Source organism: Nerophis lumbriciformis, linkage group LG06, assembly GCF_033978685.3.
Source record: "Nerophis lumbriciformis linkage group LG06, RoL_Nlum_v2.1, whole genome shotgun sequence".
NCBI lineage: Eukaryota > Metazoa > Chordata > Actinopteri > Syngnathiformes > Syngnathidae > Nerophis > Nerophis lumbriciformis.
Window position 1 is genome coordinate 2,954,755 of NC_084553.2, and position 19,165 is coordinate 2,973,919.

Genomic DNA, 19,165 nt, shown 5'->3' on the forward strand with positions numbered 1-19,165 from the left:
TCTTTTTTTCCAGCTATCTTGTTTTTACAATATGCACGGAAAGTAGCCAGCTTTTCTTGAAAGTCTTTAGGCAGTTGCTGTGAAATAGTAGTCCGTGTACGGATGGAGAGATTGCGTCTTTTCATGAACCGGAAACCTGTCGCTTAGTAGGAGCCATTTTGTGGTCTTTACAGATGTAAACACACTAAGGAAATGAAACGTAATATCCGCGCTTCTTCTTCTTCTACGGGGGCGGGTGGTTGCTTACAGTAGAAGAAGAAGCGCTTCCTGTTCTATGGGGGCGGTTGCTTGCCGTAGAAGAAGAAGCACTTCCTCTTCTACGGGGAAAAAAGATGGCGGCTGTTTACCGTAGTTGCGAGACCTAAACTTTATGAAAATGAATCTTAATATTAATCCATATATAAAGCGCACCGGGTTATAAGGCGCACTGTCAGCTTTTGAGTAAATTTGTGGTTTTTAGGTGCGGCTTATAGTGCGGAAAATACGGTGTGTGTATATATATATATATATATATATACAGTGGTGGATTGAACACATTATTATGCCTAATGTTGTTGTGATGCCCCGCTGGATGCATTAAACAATGTAACAAGGTTTTCCAAAATAAATCAACTCAAGTAATGGAAAAAAAATGCCAACATGGCACTGCCATATTTATTATTGAAGTCACAAAGTGCATTATTTTATTTAACATGCCTCAAAACAGCAGCTTGGAATTTGGGACATGCTCTCCCTGAGAGAGCATGAGGAGGTTGAGGTGGGGTAAGGGGTTAGCGGGGGGGGTGTATATTGTAGCGTCCCGGAATAGTTAGTGCTGCAAGGGTTTCTGGGTATTTGTTCTGTTGTGTTACGGTGCGGATGTTCTCCCCAAATGTGTTTGTCATTCTTGTTTGGTGTGGGTTCACAGTGTGGCGCATATTTGTAACAGTGTTAAACTTGTTTATACGGCCACCCTCAGTGTGACCTGTATGGCTGTTGACCAAGTATGACTTGCATTCACGTGTGTGTGTGAAAAGCCGTAGATATTATGTGACTGGGCCGGCACGAAAAGGCAGTGCCTTTAAGGTTTATTGGCGCTCTGTACTTCTCCCAGCGGCCTTTTTAAAATGTCATACATTTTACTTTTTGAAACTGATACCGATCATTTCCGATATCACATTTTAAAGCATTTATCGGCCGTGCGATATTATCGGACATCTCTACTTGTGAGTGTTGATGACACAGCTTTGCAACACTTGATATTCTAGTTTCAAGCATGTTTTACTCAATATAGGTCATCACGTCTCAGCAACAAGCTGTAATATCTTACTGACATCATTTAGGAGCAAAACAAGTAAAACACTCTAACATAAAATCTGCTTAGTGACAATAATTATCTTTACAGACAGAAAATGAGCAAATATCACCCTTATTTGAGATATTTCATCTTACTTAGATTTCAGTTTTTGCAGTGTGGGTCTGATGTGGGGTGCCGACTAGAATGGCTTCGGTTTTGAAGCTGTTGAGTTGCAGAAAATGGTGTTTCATCCACACCTTTACCTCCTCCAGGCAGTTGGTAGGTGTGGATGATGGCAGGGCTGCAGAGGGTGTTGGGTTGGTTTTCAGGTAGAATGCCTCCATGGAAATGCCCCTCTTTGCCTCAAAGAACTGCTCACCTCCAAATCCTCCCAGTCTGCGGAATGCTCTCCCTGACCACCTGAGGGCACCACAGACTGTGGATACTTTTAAAAAAGCCTCTTTTTTAGATATATGCGTGCTAGTTCTAGTTTTTATTTTTTTATTATCTTTTTATTTATTTTTTTAATAGCACTTTCAGGTTGTTTGCTCAATGTAAAGTGTTTTTTTTACAAATAAAATCTATTATTATTATTATTATTATTATTATTATTAACTGGGGTTTTCCACTAGCTATAAACTATGTAACTATCAAAACCAGAATATATTGCATCAGGTCTACTCCTTTCAAACACGGTGTACATCCATCCATCCATCCATCTTCTTCCGCTTATCCGAGGTCGGGTCGCGGGGGCAGCAGCCTAAGCAGGGAAGCCCAGACTTCCCTCTCCCCAGCCACTTCGTCCAGCTCCTCCCGGGGGATCCCGAGGCGTTCCCAGGCCAGCCGGGAGACATAGTCTTCCCAACGTGTCCTGGGTCTTCCCCGTGGCCTCCTACCGGTCGGACGTGCCCTAAACACCTCCTTAGGGAGGCGTTCGGGTGGCATCCTGACCAGATGCCCGAACCACCTCATCTGGCTCCTCTCCATGTGGAGGAGCAGCGGCTTTACTTTGAGTTCCTCCCGGATGACAGAGCTTCTCACCCTATCTCTAAGGGAGAGACCCGCCACCCGGCGGAGGAAACTCATTTGGGCCGCTTGTACCCGTGATCTTGTCCTTTCGGTCATAACCCGAAGCTCATGACCATAGGTGACGATGGGAACGTAGATCCACCGGTAAATTGAGAGCTTTGCCTTCCGGCTCAGCTCCTTCTTCACCACAACGGATCGATACAGCCTCCGCATTACTGAAGACGCTGCACCGATCCGCCTGTCAATCACACGATCCACTCTTCCCTCACTCGTGAACAAGACTCCCAGGTACTTGAACTCCTCCACTTGGGGCAAGATCTCCTCCCCAACCCGGAGATGGCACTCCACCCTTTTCCCGGGCGAGAACCATGGACTCGGACTTGGAGGTGCTGATTCTCATTCCAGTCGCTTCACACTCGGCTGCGAACCGATCCAGTGAGAGCTGAAGATCCTGGCCAGATGAAGCCATCAGGACCACATCATCTGCAAAAAGCAGAGACCTAATCCTGCAGCCACCAAACCGGATCCCCTCAACGCCTTGACTGCGCCTAGAAATTCTGTCCATAAAAGTTCAGAACAGAATGGGTGACAAAGGGCAGCCTTGGCGGAGTCCAACCCTCACTGGAAACGTGTCCGACTTACTACCGGCAATGCGGACCAAGCTCTGGCACTGATCATACAGGGAGCGGACCGCCACAATAAGACAGTCCGTTACCCCATACTCTCTGAGCACTCCCCACAGGACTTCCCGAGGGACACGGTCCAATGCCTTCTCCAAGTCCACAAAGCACATGTAGACTGGTTGGGCAAACTCCCATGCACCCTCAAGGACCCTGCCCAGAGTATAGAGCTGGTCCACAGTTCCACGACCAGGACGAAAACCACACTGTTCCTCCTGAATCCGAGGTTGGACTATCCGGCGTAGCCTCCTCTCCAGTACACCTGAATAGACCTTACCGGGAAGGCTGAGGAGTGTGATCCCACGATAGTTGGAACACACCCTCCGGTTCCCCTTCTTAAAGAGAGGAACCACCACCCCGGTCTGCCAATCCAGTGGTTTGATTTTTTTTATTCAATTAAATTGTCAACATAATTTGATGTGGAAGAAAATTCTGTTCACAAAATTAAAACGCATACATTCAGCGTGCGAAAAAAGCTTTTGTAATAAAGACACAAATGAACCTGTATACCTTATGCTCCCTCAACATGCTGTAAATGGTGCACAGTGTTTCCCACAGGACAGGCATCTATTTGTGGTGGTGTGGTCGGGGGGCGGGGGGCGGCGGCAGCGCCGATGACCAAGAAGAACGCGGAGTTGGAATATAATTACAACATTTTATGTACATATTTATATACAGATTTGAACAATTAGTGATTCACTGAAATATATTTATAAATTGTGGTTCTTACAAAAAATATATCTTATAAAATATAAAAGCTCAAATGTCTCTTAAAGCTCTGCCCCTTTAATTAGTGAATACTAAATAATTTAACTTTAGCCTACTACTACAACCATATTATTTACCAGCAACATGAAGTGAAACAGGCAGAGGTGTCCTGCCACAGTCAGTCAACCTCCTCCTCCTGCTGCTGCTGAACAGGTCGCACCTGTGGTCCGGACTGTAGGCCTACCTCCTCTCCAAGTCCAGCCCTTTTCGGCCGTTGAAAATATTTTTCTATACTCATCTGTGTGAAGGAGTGAACATCCAACATTAGAATGTATTACTAACGAGCAGAAGCGCTCTATGTACAGTGCCGTCTAACCTTAAGCGGCAGCAGCTCAACACATGCAGGGTTCAACGTTAAGCTTTTTTTCTACTTGCCCGACTTCTCAAATCTACTTGCCCCAATATTTTTACTTGTCCTGTCTAGGTTTTTTTCTGGCTGTGTAGTGCTCATGGCTTATATCTTACTAGAATCCTTCCCGTTGACTATTTACAACACTACACAGTATTTATTATTATTATTATCTATAATTACATTTAAATGGCATTGCATACATGTCAAATTAAATGCTATTTCACATTATTTGACCAGTAGCAGTTACACTCATCTGAACAGGTCAGCCACCTGTTTAAAGCCCGATCACAGTTGAAATCTTGAAATGAAGGGCCTTTAATGGCCAAAACATTAACCTGGACAACATTTTAACAGCTGCTTGGCTCAGATTTTATTCTTTTCATTGCATTCACATGCTGCAGTGGACAGTGGACAATTTAGCTTCAGTCCACGTGTGTTTATTGACAACAGGGTTATAACCTGGACACGTTAGCTCGTCGGTGAAACGCTCGGTGAAATGGCGGATTAACGTTAAATATATGACGAGCCGCGAGCGATGCAGCTATAACCTATCTACCTATAACACCTGTAAAAATGAAGCAATGCTACCACGCTAGCAAGCGTTAGCTAGCCGGCTATGAGCCACCAAGCTGCTAACTATCGCCAAAAGGCACCATTTAAGTTTTTTTCCCCATGGCATCCTGGATCAAGGCTTTCAGCAGCTTTTGGACGTTTGAGGTAGAAACGTAGGAAGCGCCATCATTATGAAAAGTAGCCGGCGAGTATTTTGATCCCGTCCGTCCATCCGTCCCTCTTCTTCTTCTTCTTCTGGCCCACCAGGTGAATTAAGTGCTATTGGCGGAGTTACAATCCATAGTAGGCTACCGCCACCTACTGCACCGGAGTTGTAACTACAAGCAACATTCACAGACAGTCCCATTGCTTTTATGAGCGGTCGAAAATCCATTTGTGGCGGACGTAATTCTTTCGTGGCGGGCCGCCACAAATAAATGAATGTGTGGGAAACACTGCACAGTAAAGCTACAAAATAGGATATAGTGCTAACAAGTAATGATGATAACAAGAAGAGCTTCCACAAACTTTATTGATCCACAAGGGAAATTGTTCCTAGGCATTGGGGTGTTTGGCCTGTTGCCTCGCACCAGCGGCGTGAATGGTGTCGCAGGCAGGGGCCTCGTCTGCAGAAAGAGGGACGTACACTCTGGTGAAGATTGCAGAAGTAAACTCCCTTGGCAAATAATATGGTCGAATTCCAACAGCCAGAAGTTGGATGTCCGGCATACGAACACACTCCTTGACAGTAATATGTCCAGGATTACACCATCTCTCGTTCAGCAAGATGGCAATCCCACCGCCTTGCTTCTTACTGCTCAGGAGCGTGTCTCTACACGGTTGTGAAGCCGGGTAAAGACGCGCTGTGGTCCGGTAAGTCCGCGTGTAGCCAAGTCTCCGTAAAGCACATGATGCTGTTTTTGAGTTCGGACGAGCCCGAACAATTCGTCCGTTTTATTCGCCAAAGACCGCACGTTCCCCACGAGGACTTAGAGAATTTGCAGGCTTGAATTTCCTTCTCCGCTTCTTCATCTTTGTGCCGGCGCTTTTTCCGTAGTTCCGCGGGAACGTCCGGCCGCGGTGCTCGAAGCGCCGGCAAGGAGAGTGTTAGAATAATTGTATCTAAGTTATCACAAAAACTTTGTGTTTCAATGAGTTCTCAGCGAGAAGCAAAAACATGTCTTTGAAACCTACCAAGAAGAAGGCTAGTAAAACTCCACTGTGTAGGGGGGGAAGCAACATGAAGGTGTTGGGTTTTCTTTCATGAATTGTAATCAACAGAAAGATATTGTTTTAACCCAAGGACTAGAAAGCGGAGAGAAGGCAGGATCTGCCCAAGTTCCAGACATCGCTTTTTTGAATTCTTTTACAAACCTCTTTTTTTAAGACTTTTACGAACCTTTCTTTGAACTGTTTTACGACCTTTTCCGGGAAGTGTTTACGACCTTTTTTTTTAAACTGTTCTGTAACCAAAGGCAATGCTGTTTACGACCCACGTCCCTTTGGAAGCAGCTGTTTCCATGTGGTCAGGGAAAGTCTGTTATGATCCGCTGCCCGGATCATATTTCTGTTTGGGTTTTCTGTTAGTCTTGGACTCATTTTGTTCCTGTCTGTGCACCTTTGAGTTGGTTACCATAGTTGCATATTAATTCCACCTGCCGCTTGTGTTTCTGACGCGCACCTGTTGTAATCACAGACGCTATTTAAGCCCACCTTTGTTCATCACTCGTTCTGCTTTCTTTGTTTTTGCATCACGCGACTGCCACGTAAGTTCGTTCTTCTTTCCTAGACTCAGCTAAGTTCCATAGTTTGTGCTAAGTGTTAGCCTTAGCTTCCAGTGTGTTCGGCACCTCTTCCTGTCGGTTTGTTTTCTGTTTTGTACCAGTTTTGTGTTATTTTATTATTAAATCAAGTTATTACCTGCAAGTCCTGTCCGGATACGTCCCTTGCATCTTGGGAGAACAAACCCCCGCATCACCATGCGCACCACACGTGACAAAGTCCAAATAAAGGAGGAGGCGTACAATCTTTCGCCAGAGCGTGCTGAGACACTGTCAAGGGTACAGTGTCCAGGCGTCTCTCCTCAAATTGAGCCAAATTTAATTACCGTATTTTCCGCACCATAAGGCGCCCTGGGTTATAAGCCGCGCCTTCAATGAACGGCATATTTCAAAACTTTGTCCACCTATAAGACGCCCCGTGTTATAAGCCACATCTAACTGCGCTAAAGGAATGTCAAAAAAACAGTCAGATAGGTCAGTCAAACTTTAATAATATATTAAAAACCAGCGTGATGTGGGCGCGCATGGAGTCGTATATCAACATGGACGGAGCTGCGTGAAAAAAGCCACCCGGCCTCTTCGCGTAAACTTACCTTAACCACTCGCTCATCTTTTCTTCATCCATCCCTTCGAGTTAGCTTTTATGATGACGCCGGCTGGAAAGGTCTCTTTTGGCAAGGTCTTCCTTTTGAATATCACCATGGGTGGAAGTTTCTGGCCATTAGCATGGCAAGCTAGAACCACAGTGAAGGATGACTTCTCATTCCCTGTGGTGCGAATATTCACCGTACGTGCTCCCGTTGTATCCACAGTGCGGTTCACAGGAATATCAAAAGTCAGTGGAACCTCGTCCATGTTGATAATGTTCTCTGGCCGGATCTTTTTTTCAGCTATCTTGTTTTTACAATATGCACGGAAAGTAGCCAGCTTTTCTTGAAAGTCTTTAGGCAGTTGCTGTGAAATAGTAGTCCGTGTGCGGATGGAGAGATTGCGTCTTTTCATGAACCGGATCCCTGTCGCTTAGTAGGAGCCATTTTGTGGTCTTTACAGATGTAAACACACAAAGGAAATGAAACGTAATATCCGCGCGCTTTTTCTTCTTCTACGCGGGCGGGTGGTTGCTTACAGTAGAAGAAGAAGCGCTTCCTGTTGTATGGGGGCGGGTGCTTACCTTGGCGGTTGCTTGCGTAGAAGAAGAAGCACTTCCTCTTCTACGGGGAAAAAAGATGGCGGCTGTTTACCGTAGTTGCGAGACCGAAACTTTATGAAAATGAATCTTAATATTAATCCATATATAAAGCGCACCGGGTTATAAGGCGCACTGTCAGCTTTTGAGAAAATTTGTGGTTTTTAGGTGCGCCTTATAGTGCGGAAAATACGGTATGTCTCTGTTTAATTATTTGCTTCTTGTCTTGTTTAATAGATGTCATCACCGCTCCAAGCACCTGTTTTGTTTGAACTGTTTATGACCCCCTCCCCTTAGAAGCAGCTGCAGCTATGTAATCAGGGAATGCCCAAATAAATGAGGAGGTGTGTGAAGTGAAGTGAAGTGAATTACATTTATATAGCGCTTTTTCTTAAGTGACTCAAAGCGCTATACATTGTGAAACCCAATATGTAAGTTCCATTTAAACCAGTGTGGGTGGCACTGGGAGCAGGTGGGTAAAGTGTCTTGCCCAAGGACACAACGGCAGTGACTAGGATGGCGGAAGCGGGGATCGAACCTGTAGAGCTTGTTCCTCAGAGCGGCGAGGTGACTCTGTACGAATACTGAATTGAATCCTGTGTTTAATTCCTTGCTTCTTGTCTTGTTTAATAAATGTCATCGGTGTTTGAACCTGACAGAGAGCGCAAAGAGCTCCTGGCGTGTGTAAACAAAGGGCCGGCTGCTCAGCTGATCAAAGCCAAACACGAAACGGCCCAAAAAGAAAAAGAAAAGTACCAAAAACACACAATAGCGCCCAAGAACTATAATCAGTGGTTTATGGAAAAGATCAGTGATAAAACAAAAGCAAGAAAAGTTGAGAATAATAGCAAAAATGAAGGAAGTCAAAGGAGCTACTGTGATGTGCTGCCACTCTTTCAGTCGCATCCAAGAAAAAAAAAGAACAAATGATCATAATGTTAGACAATAGATCACCATTTTGTCCAAAATGTGTTGAGAAACCCGGGTGGCGGGTCTCTCCCTTGAAGATACGGTGAGGAGCTCAGAGTAAAGCCGCTGCTCCTCCACATGGAGAGGAGCCAGATGAGGTGGTTCGGGCATCTGGTCAGGATGACACCCGAACGCCTCCCTAGGGAGGTGTTTAGGGCATGTCTGACCGGTAGGAGGCCACGGGGAAGACCCAAGACTCGTTGGGAAGACCATGTCTCCCGGCTGGCCTGGGAACGCCTCGGGATCCCCCGGGAGGAGCTGGACCAAGTGGCTGGGGAGAAGGAAGTCTGGGATTATCTGCTTAGGCTGCTGCCCCCGCGACCCGACCTCTGATAAGCAGAAGAAAATGGATGGATGGATGGATGTGTTGAGAAACCACAAACGGTTTGAATATGCGCAAACGGCGAATTATAAATATTTGCTCAACTTTGAGGTCGATGTGTGCGTCTGCCGTTTTGATCTGTGGCCTCAGATCTCATTGAAGCAGAACAATCCATACAAAGTGTGTCGTCGTTCCTTCATGTCAGCTCCAGGTGTGTCGTTGTAGAATCAGAAATACTTTAATAATGATTGATGTTGATGATAATAATGATGAAGAAAATGATTGTCATCATTCATATTTAGAGCCACATGTTTGTTTTCTTGCGTCTTTACAGATGTCCCTGATTAATAATTAATTAATAATTAATTTATTAATTATTATTAATTATTTATTATTAATTAATTTATTAATTAATTAATTAATAATTAATTATAATTATTAATTAATTATATTATTAATCATTATTAATTAATTAATACTTAATAATGATTGATGTTGATGATAATAATGATGAAGAAAATGATTGTGTGCTTGTGCAAGATATCATTCACATTTAGAGCCACATGTTTGCCTTCTTGCGTCTTCACAGATGTCCCTGATGAAGATCTTCCTCCTGAGCAGCAGGAGTGGAACTCCAGGGTGGAGCAGGAGGAGCCAGGCCCGCCCCTCATTAAAGAGGAAGAGGAAGAGGAGGACCTAGAGGCTCACCACGGTGAAGAGATGGAGACGGCGCCCGCTCACAGTGAGGTGTGGACTCTGGAGGAGGGGGACTTCACCAAGTTCCCGGTGGTCCGAGTCATTGTGAACAGTGAAGAGGTTGCGGTCCAAGGCGGAAGTGAGAAGATGGGAGAGGCGGAGCCTCCGAGCAGCAGTAGCTCAACTCAACACATAAAAACAGAAGATGATAGAAACCAGTCGCAGGCAGGCGAGGCTCCACGCTCGGATAGCGAGGACTCGTCACGCTCCCCCGACTCCGAAGATGAAGACTCTAAAGCCGACAAGACACGTCCGGCTGACAACAAGAGCTTGAACTGTCCCGTGTGCGGCAAAATCTTCACCTACGGCAGTTACCTGACAAGACACATGAGGAAACACACGGGAGAGCAACCGTACAGCTGCTCGGTCTGTGGCAAAGGCTTCTCGGAGAAGGGCAACCTGATGAAGCACTCCAGAACGCACACCGGGGAGAAACCCTTCTCCTGCACAATCTGCAACAAGAGCTTCCGCGAGCCGTCGACGCTGAACAAGCACAAACGGACGCACACGGGGGAGAAACCCTTCAGCTGCTCGTTCTGCGGCAAGACCTTTTCGCAGAGCGAACACATGAAAATACACACGAGGAGGCACACCGGGGAGAAGCCGTACACGTGCACCGTCTGCAACAAAAGCTTTATCGATTGCTCCACCATGGTGCGACACATGAGGACGCACCCGGCGCAGTAACAAGAAGACACGCTGGCGATTACAACCGGCAAATAAGCTGCAGGACTGACAATGTGTGTGTCGCTTTGTCTAACAACTTTAGTTTGAGGACAACAGGGATGACCTCGTCTTTATTGTAGACATATTATGTATAACACTTAGCTGTGATTAAACGAGCACACTTGTTTTCTAGACTAGAATTAAGTGTCAAATATACACCAAAATAAATGTCCTCACACATGTGATCTGTATGTTGTCATGTTTCTTAGTGCAGCATTTTATTTATCCAAACAGTCCGGGAGCAGAGGTGGGTAGAGTAGCCAGAAATTGTACTCAAGTAAGAGTACTGTTACTTTAGAGATTTATTACTCAAGTAAAAGTAAGGAGTAGTCACCCAAATATTTACTTGAGTAAAAGTAAAAAGTATGTTGTGAAAAAACTACTCAAGTACTGAGTAACTGATGAGTAACATACACACACATATCATATATATATATATATACACACATATATACCGTATTTTCCGCACTATTAGCCGCACCTAAAAACCACAAATTTACTCAAAAGCTGACAGTGCGGCTTTTAACCCGGTGCGCTTTATATATGGATTAATATTACGATTCATTTTCATAAAGTTTCGATCTCGCAACTTCGGTAAACAGCCGCCATCTTTTTTCCCGGTAGAACAGGAAGCGCTTCTTCTTCTACGCAAGCAACCGCCAAGGTAAGCACCCGCCCCCATAGAACAGGAAGCGCTTCTTCTTCTACTGTAAGCAACCACCCGCCCGCGTGGAAGAAGAAAAAGCGCGCGGATATACCGTACGTTTCATTTCCTTTGTGTGTTTACATCTGTAAAGACCACAAAATGGCTCCTACTAAGCGACAGGGATCCGGTTCATGAAAAGACGCAATCTCTCCATCCGCACACGGATTACTATTTCACAGCAACTGATATTCCTGTGAACCGCACTGTGGATACAACGGGAGCACGTACGGTGAATATTCGCACCACAGGGAATGAGAAGTCATCCTTCACTGTGGTTCTAGCTTGCCATGCTAATGGCCAGAAACTTCCACCCATGGTGATATTCAAAAGGAAGACCTTGCCAAAAGAGACCTTTCCAGCCGGCGTCATCATGAAAGCTAACTCGAAGGGATGGATGAAGAAAAGATGAGCGAGTGGTTAAGGTAAGTTTAAGTTTACGCGAAGAGGCCGGGTGGCTTTTTTCACGCAGCTCTGTCCATGTTGATATACGTATGTTTGTGATTGCACATTTGCGTACATTTTGGGAGTGAACAGAGTTGTTAGAACGCTGGTTTTTAATATATTATTAAAGTTTGACTGACCTATCTGACTGTTTTTTTGACATTCCTTTAGCGCAGTTAGATGCGGCTTACAACACCGGGCGGCTTATAGGTGGACAAAGTTTTGAAATATGCCGTTCATTGAAGGCGCGGCTTATAACCCAGGGCGCCTTATGGTGCGGAAAATACGGTATATATACACACACACATATATATATATATACACACACACATATATATATATATATATATATATATATATATATATATATATATATACACATATACATAATGTATATATATATACACACACACTATATATATATATATATATATATATATATATATATATACACACACATATATATATATATATACATACATTGATATATACAGTATATAATTTATATTTATTTATTTTGCCGTTTTTGTTTACATGTTAAAGGTGTTTTAATGAATATACATGCATGTTTAACACATATAGATTCCTTTCTTTCATGAAGACAAGAATATAAGTTGGTGTATTACCTGATTCTGATGACTTGCATTGATTGTAATCAGACAGTAGTGATGATAACGTCCTCGTTTTCAAATGGAGGAGAAAAAAAGTTCCTCCTTTCTGTCTAATACCACATAAAAGTGGTTGGTTTTTGGCATCTTATTTGTCCAGCTTCCATATTAATTTTTATACACTTTACAAGAAATACATTGGCGGCAAACTCCGTAGCTTGCTAGCTTGTTTGCGCTGGCTTTCGGAGACTCTTATTTTGAAAGCGCAGGCGCGATGGAGCGGCACTTTTATTGTGAAGACAGGAACTGTGCAGTCAGTCTTTAGGCTTTTGACGGGATGTACGGTTGAAATAAAAAAAGGGTCTTTTTTCCTTCACACTTTTGATTGATTGATTGGAACTTGTATTAGTAGATTGCACAGTACAGTACATATTCCGTACAATTGACCACTAAATGGTAACACCCCAATACGTTTTTCAACTTGTTTAAGTCAGGTCATGTGACCGCCTGGCTCTGTTTGATTGGTCCAACGTCACCAGTGACTGCATCTGATTGGTGGAACGGAGTGAACGTCACCAGTGACTGTATTTGTTGAAACGCAGGCACTATGAAGGTCTGTCTGACAGACCAAAACAAACAAAGCGTGCATTAACAGATGGATAAAAATTAGTAGCGAGTAGCGAGCTGAATGTAGATAAAAGTAGCGGAGTAAAAGTAGCGTTTCTTCTCTATAAATATACTCAAGTAAAAGTAAAAGTATGTTGCATTAAAACTACTCTTAGAAGTACAATTTATACCAAAAGTTACTCAAGTAGATGTAACGGAGTAAATGTAGCGCGTTACTACCCACCTCTGTCTGGGAGTGATGCCAACTTTCTGTGGTTTGTTTGAAGAAGTACACAAGAGCAGTCACGAGGTCTCAATGTAAACAAATTGCAGTCATACGGAGTTGCACCGGAAGTGATCCGTGGTCACGTCGTAATGGAAATTTTCCAATCAAGTAGTCAAACAAAATGGTCTTTCGTGGATTTATTCAAGAAGGCAAAGTTCACATGCACAGCAGGTGTGAAAAGGAAAAGCGCGCAAAGTGAGAGACGTCATTCTTTTGAATAGATTAGCACAGAATGCAGTTTGTTTACAATTCCTTGTGCATTCGTACGCAAAGTTCTGTCAAGGCTAAAGCATCATATACTAACCCCAAAAGCTGTGAAGTTGTCGCGTTGTGTAAATGGTAAATAAAAAGAGAATACAACAAATCCTTTTCAACTTATATTCAATTGAATAGACTGCAAATTACAAGATATTTAACGTTTGAACTGGTAAACCTTGTTATTTTTTGTAAATATTAGCTCATTTGGAATTTGATGCCTAAGCTGGCACAAGTGGCAAAAAAAATGTGAGAAAGTCGAGGAATGCTCATCAAAGACTTATTTGGAACATCCCACAGGTGAACAGGCTAATTGGGAACAGGTGGGTGCCATGATTGGGTATAAAAGCAGCTTCCGTGAAATGCTCAGTCATTCACAAACAAGGACGGGGGCGAGGGTCACCACTTTGTCAACAAATGCCTGAGCAAATTGTTTAAGAACAACATTTCTCAAGCAAGGAATTTAGGGATTTCACCATCTATGCTCCGTAATATCATCAAAAGGTTCAGAGAATCTGGAGAAGTCACTGCACGTAAGCCATGATATTACGCACCTTCAGGATCCCTCAGGTGGAACTGCATCAAAAAGCGACATCGGTGTGTAAAGGATATCACCACGTGGGCTCAGGCACAATTCAGAAAACCACTGTCAGTAACTACAGTTGGTCACTACTAGAGATGCGCGGTTTGCGGACACAACCGCGGAGTCCGCGGATCGGGCGGATGAAATTAAAAAAAATAAGATATTATCCGCTCGCGGGTCGGGTCGGGCGGATTAATTAGTTGGTTTTTTTTTTGTTTTTTTTTGTTTTTTTGTTTTTTTTTGCGGGTGGCAGTTAAACCAATTGGGAAATATATATACATAGTTAAATGTTGCTACCCACATACGAAAAACCAGCAGGCACCTGCAGCATATGCCACAACAGAAGGAAAAGAAAAGAAAAGAGATGGACTCTTTTACGGAGCGGAGAAGGGACGCCTCGCCGGGGTCCGGGACCGAGGCCCCTTCCCCCGAGAGGGCCCCACCGGGAGCCGTAGCTGAGGCGATCCGCGAGAAGGGCCCGACGCCGAATCAACTAGCCCTGAAAATGGATGGCGCTGGAGCGTGGGCCCATACCCGGCCGTCGCCGGCAGCGAGACGCGCTTGTAGGTGCGCTCAGCGCGGCTCCCATATGATTGCGCACTGCTGTGCGTCTGGGTCGTGACAGCGTGGCACGCGAATGTCTGTGCTGCATTGGATCAGTCTCCTTTCTTTAACAGGCAAAAGTTTTATAACCTCACCATACCTGCCAACTTTTAAATCAGAAAAACCTAGTAGCCAGGGTCCAAGGGCCGCAGGCCCCGGTAGGTCCAGGACAAAGTCCTGGTGGAGGGTTCAGGGCTTCGCCCCCGACGCAAAATGATTATTAGCATTCAGACAGGTTAAAATGTTGCTAAAACCATCACTTTTCTATCAGTCACAGTGACTTTTCAAAACAAAAATATTACAGCAAAAATCATATGGGTTGATTGACATGTTTATTCTGTAAGCTAACTTCAATAGTTTGAAATTATTTTGACAGTTAATGCCAGTTATCCTGTCAACCTTTCACAAGACTTCAATTTGTTCATTGAAAGTATAAATAGTATAAACACTTTTTACAGTATGTCGTGCTGTGAAATACAGCCGACAGGATTGCGCACCAAACACGAAGCAAGGCCAAAGCGCATGCATGGTGCAGGAGAACAAAGGACTTCTTTCATTTAAGGTTTGTGATAAACCATCAAACTCATTCGTTAAAAGGACTCTATAGTAATATAAAGCGAATTTTTCTGGACATTATCATGCAAGAAAAGTTTATTTTTGGGACCGCGATCACCGCGTAATGATTTTTAAAGGTTGCATTACATTATTAACTGTCCCATGTGATCAGCCAGTGCGATTGGAAGTCCATGCTCAATTATTGCCTCCCTAAATAAAACTTCGGCATTTATCACATCCAAAGAATCTGTTTGGGCGACGAAAAACGTTGAAAGTTTTCCACTTGTATCGCTAGCAACGGCATTAGACTTGTGTTTTTTTGTCCCAACGTGGTCTTTTACATCGCTAATTCCTCCGTGTCCGATCGAAAAATCTTGTCTGCACAAGGTGCAATTCGCGTAGTTTTCACCCTTTTTTTTTTTTTTAATTAATATTAGATATATAACAACGGGCGGATGGCGGGCGGGTGCAGTTCTGATCAAATGTTACATCGGGTGGATGGCGGATGGTTGACGACTTTCTGACGCGGTTGCGGATGAAATAATTGCCTATCCGCGCATCTCTAGTCACTACATCTGTAAGTGCAAGTTAAATCTCTACAATGCAAAGCCAAAGCCATTTATCAACAACACCCAGAAATGCCGCCGGCTTCGCTGGGCCCGATATCATCTAAGATGGACTGATGCAAAGTGGAAAAGTGTTCTGTGGTCTGACGAGTCCACATTTCACTTTTTTTTTTGGGAACCAAAGCAGAAAAGAACCAGCCTGCTCTAGTATTTATGTGGAACTTTAATGTCATTTAACCAGATTAAAAACTTTTTTATTTTTACCAAAATGGCCTGGCCACGTGGCAGTCATTTATTACAAATATATCACAGACCGGAAATGAATAACATGTCCACATAGTGTAACATATCTACATCCGCCATTTTCTCCAAATCTCATTAATCAGGCGGGGAAATCTTCTACACTTCCGGTTCCCCTCCTCCACTTTTTTGCGACACTGAAACAAAATTTAAAAAAATGCGACATAAAAGTGACGGGTTGGTGTATTTTTTGGTTATTGTGTTTTCGTTTCATGAACGGAAACTGAAACACTAAAAACGATCGGGTTAGTTGAATTTTATTTTGAAACGCACACAAACTTCCGTGTCAAAGAGCAATAACCAGATCTAAAAAAAAAACTGTTTTATTTTCATTTTTAATTTTATATGACAAAAATGAAAAGTGTCACTCAGCAGAAAAGGAAAAACGGATTAAAAACAGATTTTTTTTTTTCATATTCTGACACCGGAACCGGAAACGATCGGGTTAGTTGAATTTTATTTTGAAACGCACACAAACTTCCGTGTCAAAGAGCAATAACTAGATCTAAAAAAAAAAAAAAAAAACAGTTTTATTTTAATTTTTAATTTTATATGACAAAAATGAAAAGTGTCACTCAGCAGAAAAGGAAAAACGGATTAAAAACAGATTTTTTTTTTTCATATTCTGACAACGGAACCGGAAACGATCGGGTTAGTTGAATTTTATTTTGAAACGCACACAAACTTCCGTGTCAAAGAGCGATAACTAGATCTAAAAAAAAAACTGTTTTATTTTCATTTTTAATTTTATATGACAAAAATGAAAAGTGTCAATCAGCAGAAAAGGAAAAACGGATTAAAAACAGATTTTTTTTTTCATATTCTGACACCGGAACCGGAAACGATCGTGTTAGTTGAATTTTATTTTGAAACGCACACAAACTTCCGTGTCAAAGAGCAATAACTAGATCTAAAAAAAAAAAAAACAGTTTTATTTTAATTTTTAATTTTATATGACAAAAATGAAAAGTGTCACTCAGCAGAAAAGGAAAAACGGATTAAAAACAGATTTTTTTTTCATATTCTGACACCAGAACCGGAAACGATCGGGTTAGTTGAATTTTATTTTGAAACGCACACAAACTTCCGTGTCAAAGAGCAATAACTCGATCTAAAAAAAAAACTGTTTTATTTTAATTTTTAATTGTATATGACAAAAATGAAAAGTGTCACTCAGCAGAAAAGGAAAAACGGATTAAAAACAGATTTTTTTTTTCATATTCTGACACCGGAACCGGAAACGATCGGGTTAGTTGAATTTTATTTTGAAACGCACACAAACTTCCGTGTCAAAGAGCAATAACTAGATCTAAAAAAAAAACTGTTTTATTTTAATTTTTTATTGTATATGACAAAAATGAAAAGTGTCACTAAGCAGAAAAGGAAAAACGGATTAAAACAGATTTTTTTTTTTCATATTCTGACACCGGAACCGGAAACGATCGGGTTAGTTGAATTTTATTTTGAAACGCACACAAACTTCCGTGTCAAAGAGCAATAACTAGATCTAAAAAAAAAACTGTTTTATTTTAATTTTTAATTTTATATGACAAAAATGAAAAGTGTCACTCAGCAGAAAAGGAAAAACGGATTAAAAACAGATTTTTTTTTTCATATTCTGACACCGGAACCGGAAACGATCGGGTTAGTTGAATTTTATTTTGAAACGCACACAAACTTCCGTGTCAAAGAGCAATAACTAGATCTTAAAAAAAAACTGTTTTATTTTAATTTTTAATTTTATATGACAAAAATGAAAAGTGTCATTCAGTAGAAAAGAAAAAACGGATTAAAAACAGATTTTTTTCATATTCTGACACCGGAACCGGAAACGATCGGGTTAGTTGAATTTTATTTTGAAACGCACACAAACTTCCGTGTCAAAGAGCAAACTGAAACACTAAAAACGATCGGGTTAGTTGAATTTTATTTTGAAACGCACACAAACTTCCGTGTCAAAGAGCAATAACTAGATCCAAAAAAAAAAAAACAGTTTTATTTTAATTTTTAATTTTATATGACAAAAATGAAAAGTGTCACTCAGCAGAAAAGGAAAAACGGATTAAAAACAGATTTTCTTTTCATATTCTGACACCGGAACCGGAAACGATCGGGTTAGTTGAATTTTATTTTGAAACGCACACAAACTTCCGTGTCAAAGAGCAATAACTAGATCTAAAAAAAAAACGGTTTTATTTTAATTTTTAATTTTATATGACAAAAATGAAAAGTGTCATTCAGTAGAAAAGAAAAAACGGATTAAAAACAGATTTTTTTTTTTCGTATTCTGACACCGGAGCCGGAAACGATCGGGTTAGTTGAATTTTATTTTGAAACGCACACAAACTTCCGTGTCAAAGAGCAATAACTAGATCTAAAAAAAAAAAAACCTGTTTTATTTTAATTTTTAATTTTATATGACAAAAATGAAAAGTGTCACTCAGCAGAAAAGGAAAAACGGATTAAAAACAGATTTTTTTTTTCATATTCTGACACCGGAACCGGAAACGATCGGGTTAGTTGAATTTTATTTTGAAACGCACACAAACTTCCGTGTCAAAGAGCAATAACTAGATCTAAAAAAAAAACGGTTTTATTTTAATTTTTAATTTTATATGACAAAAATGAAAAGTGTCATTCAGTAGAAAAGAAAAAACGGATTAAAAACAGATTTTTTTTTTTCATATTCTGACACCGGAACCGGAAACGATCGGGTTAGTTGAATTTTATTTTGAAACGCACACAAACTTCCGTGTCAAAGAGCAATAACTAGATCTAAAAAAAAAAAAACCTGTTTTATTTTAATTTTTAATTTTATATGACAAAAATGAAAAGTGTCACTCAGCAGAAAAGGAAAAACGGATTAAAAACAGATTTTTTTTTTCATATTCTGACACCGGAACCGGAAACGATCGGGTTAGTTGAATTTTATTTTGAAACGCACACAAACTTCCGTGTCAAAGAGCAATAACTAGATCTAAAAAAAAAACTGTTTTATTTTATTTTTTAATTTTATATGACAAAAATGAAAAGTGTCACTAAGCAGAAAAGGAAAAACGGATTAAAAACAGATATTTTTTTTTTCATATTCTGACACCGGAACCGGAAACGATCGGGTTAGTTGAATTTTATTTCGAAACGCACACAAACTTCCGTGTCAAAGAGCAATAACTAGATCTAAAAAAAAAAATACTGTTTTATTTTAATTTTTAATTTTATATGACAAAAATGAAAAGTGTCACTCAGCAGAAAAGGAAAA

General features: G+C 41.5%; 1 protein-coding gene across 1 annotated transcript in view; it reads left to right on the plus strand.

The window, feature by feature from the left end:
- Positions 1 to 19,165, plus strand: part of LOC133608420 (uncharacterized) — a 33,660-nt gene that overhangs the window by 5,231 nt on the left and 9,264 nt on the right. Inside the window, exon 3 of the mRNA XM_061963639.2 lies at positions 9,505 to 10,349. Coding sequence (XP_061819623.2) covers positions 9,505 to 10,349 — 845 coding nt within the window. The remainder of the gene's footprint in view (positions 1 to 9,504; positions 10,350 to 19,165) is intronic.